The following is a 2,860-nucleotide window of genomic DNA, read 5'->3' as shown; positions in this document are numbered from 1 at the left end:
ACTTGGTATCTGTGCAACCCTAATAGACACATATATACACATATATAATATTTCACAAAAAGATTGATGTCCTTGAATGTATCAAAGCAATGTCGATGGGTCAAAAGCCCAGACCCCAGCCAAGGACATTAATATGTTTGTGTTATCTGAGAAGAGGACGGTTTACAATGTATCTAATAATGTTTGTAAAGGAAACATTTCTCTATTCGTAGACATTTTGTCGAGGGAACTTTTACGGAGTGTTCCAGCCCTTCTTTTCTGTCCCCGCCCCCTGTGTCTTCTCCGTTGTTGTCACTATTTTTTCTCCTCTATTATGATAGTTTTTAGCTCCTCCTATTAGGTTTTACAAGGTACTCACCTCATCCTGTGCACGGAGCCCATGTGTTTACAACAATCCGCAGCCATGCCAAATTTTCGCGGTGCCAATATCACAGTGATGAGGCTTCTGATTTTTCATACAGTTTACTGGGACTAGAAAATGCAGCACAATGCTCTGAATGGGTCCAAAGAATGAGATTTTCCTGCAGAAAACTGTAATAAGCAGTCTATTATACCAACCTATGGGACTATGGGGAATAATATAGTGTCCTCTATAAAAAACAAACATTAACCATGTACAGTACATATTTCTGTATAATAAATATATTTATAGAGTTTTGGCTTTAATTTATATATTTGTTTATCTATCTGTACAGGTTTATTGATGAGCCAAGTTTTCGGCGAAGTTGGTCTTCATAAGCACAATTGAGTCATATCGGAGAGAATCCATATACGTGATCTAAGTGACTAGAAGGGTTTCTACAGTTCACTGGAAGTTTCACACAGGACACAAATCATATCACACAGGACACAAAACATATCACACAGGACACAAAACATACCGGTGTTCTGAAGTTCATAAAGGTTTTGGATATTCTTCAGCATTGATCCAACATCAGAGGACAAGAGAAGTCATTTTAGAAGCCAATTCTTGTTTGGAATCTGACAAAGGTTTTACAATGGAGACAAAGCTCATCAGACAACAGAAGGTTCTCAATGTATTGAAGCCATATTATTGTTCTGAATGTGGTAGAACCTTTACATATAAGTCACAACTTATTGCACACCAGAGGATTCACACTGGAGAGAAGCCACATCAGTGTTCAGAGTGTGACAGAGCGTTTAGATTAAAAACACATCTTATTGAACACCAGATGATTCATACCGGAGAAAAGCCATATCAGTGTTCTGAATGCGACAGAACTTTTATACAGAAAGCAAAACTTAATTTACACAAGAGGGTTCACACTGGAGAGAAGCCGTATCAGTGTTCTGAGTGTAATAAAGCTTTTGCATACAAGTCAGAACTTATTTCCCACCAGAGAGTTCACACTGGAGAGAAACCATTTAAATGTTCTGAATGTAATAAAGACTTTGCAGCGAAGACAAGCCTTATATCACATGAGAGGCTTCACACTGGAGAGAAGCCATATCAGTGTCCTGAATGTGATAAATTTTTTACGTGTAAGTCACAACTTAATTTACACACGAAAGTTCACACTGGAGAGAAGCCACATCAGTGTTCCGAATGTGAAAAAGCTTTTCCACGTAAGGCACAACTTTTTTTACACCAGAGGATTCACACTGTGGAAAACCCATTTCAGTGTTTTGAATGTGAAAAAGCTTTTACTTGCAAGTCACAACTTATTTTACACAATAGAGTTCACACTGGAGAGAGGCCGTTTGAATGTTCTGAATGTGGCAAAGCTTTTGCTAAGAAGGCAAGTCTTAATAGACACCAGAGGCTTCACACTGGAGAGAAGCCATATGAATGTTCTATATGCGGCAAAGCTTTTGCAGGGAAGGGTAATCTTAGAGCACACGAGAGGGTTCACACTGGAGAGAGGCCGTATCAGTGTTCTGAATGTGAGAAAACCTTTACATGTAAGGCACAACTTATTTTACACCAGAAGATTCACACCGTAGAAAACCAATTTCAGTGTTTTGAATGTGGAAAAGGTTTTACATGCAAGTCACAACTTATCTTACACAATAGAGTTCACACTGGAGAGAAGCTATATGAATGTTCTGAATGTGGCAAAGTTTTTCCTAAGAAGGCAAGTCTTATAGCACACAAGGGGCTTCACATTAAGGGGAAACCATATGAATGTCCTGAATGTGGCACGGCTTTTGCAACGAAGGGTAATCTTATAAGACACGAGAGGATTCACAATGGAGAGAAGCCATATGAATGTTCTGAATGTGGCAAAGCTTTTTCAGAGAGTGGTAATCTTGTAAGACACAAGAGTATCCACACTGGAAAGAAGCCACATTAATGTTCTGAAAGTGACAAATGTTTTTACATGGAAGGCAAATATTATTACAAAGGAGAGAAGTCACACTGGAGAGAACCCATGTCAGTGTTCTGAATGTGGCAAAGCCTTTCCAATGAAGGTAGAGCTTAACAGACATCAAAGGATTCACACTGGAGAGAAGCCGCATCAATGTTTTGAATGTGACAAAGCTTTTAGATTGCACACACGCAGGGTTTATGCACTAGACTAGAGACTAACAGACAGGTAGCTGCCTCATGCTGCAGGACAGCAAGAGACTAACAGGCTCCTGGCTTTGTAGATTGGAGCTGTCACAGAAGCACAAGAGACAGACCATGCTATGCTAAAAGAAATCCTGAACCGGATGACTGCCCAGGTATCTCCTCACCCACCAACAGGGGGCTAAGCTAGATATGCGCAAGCAGCTGTCTGCAGAAAATGACCACAGATGACGATGTGGAGACCTATCTGCTGGCGTTGGAACGGACAGCCATCTGAGAAGGCTGGCCTCCAGAACAGTGGGCTGGAATGATTGCACCCTTTGTCCT

The 2,860-nt window shown here is 40.4% G+C and overlaps 1 protein-coding gene across 1 annotated transcript in view; it reads left to right on the top strand.

Annotated features, from left to right (window-relative positions):
* LOC108802922 (zinc finger protein 850-like) overlaps positions 1-2,315 on the top strand; it is a 25,072-nt gene extending 22,757 nt beyond the window's left edge. Inside the window, exon 2 of the mRNA XM_018574767.1 lies at positions 1,280-2,315. Within this exon, the coding sequence (XP_018430269.1) occupies positions 1,280-2,315 (1,036 nt within the window). The remainder of the gene's footprint in view (positions 1-1,279) is intronic.
* The last annotated feature ends 545 nt before the right edge of the window (positions 2,316-2,860 follow it).

Source organism: Nanorana parkeri, unplaced genomic scaffold, assembly GCF_000935625.1.
Source record: "Nanorana parkeri isolate BGI_ZX_2015 unplaced genomic scaffold, ASM93562v1 scaffold3216, whole genome shotgun sequence".
Taxonomy (NCBI): domain Eukaryota; kingdom Metazoa; phylum Chordata; class Amphibia; order Anura; family Dicroglossidae; genus Nanorana; species Nanorana parkeri.
Note: the sequence above shows the minus strand (reverse complement) of the source record. Positions and strands in the feature narration are given on the sequence as shown.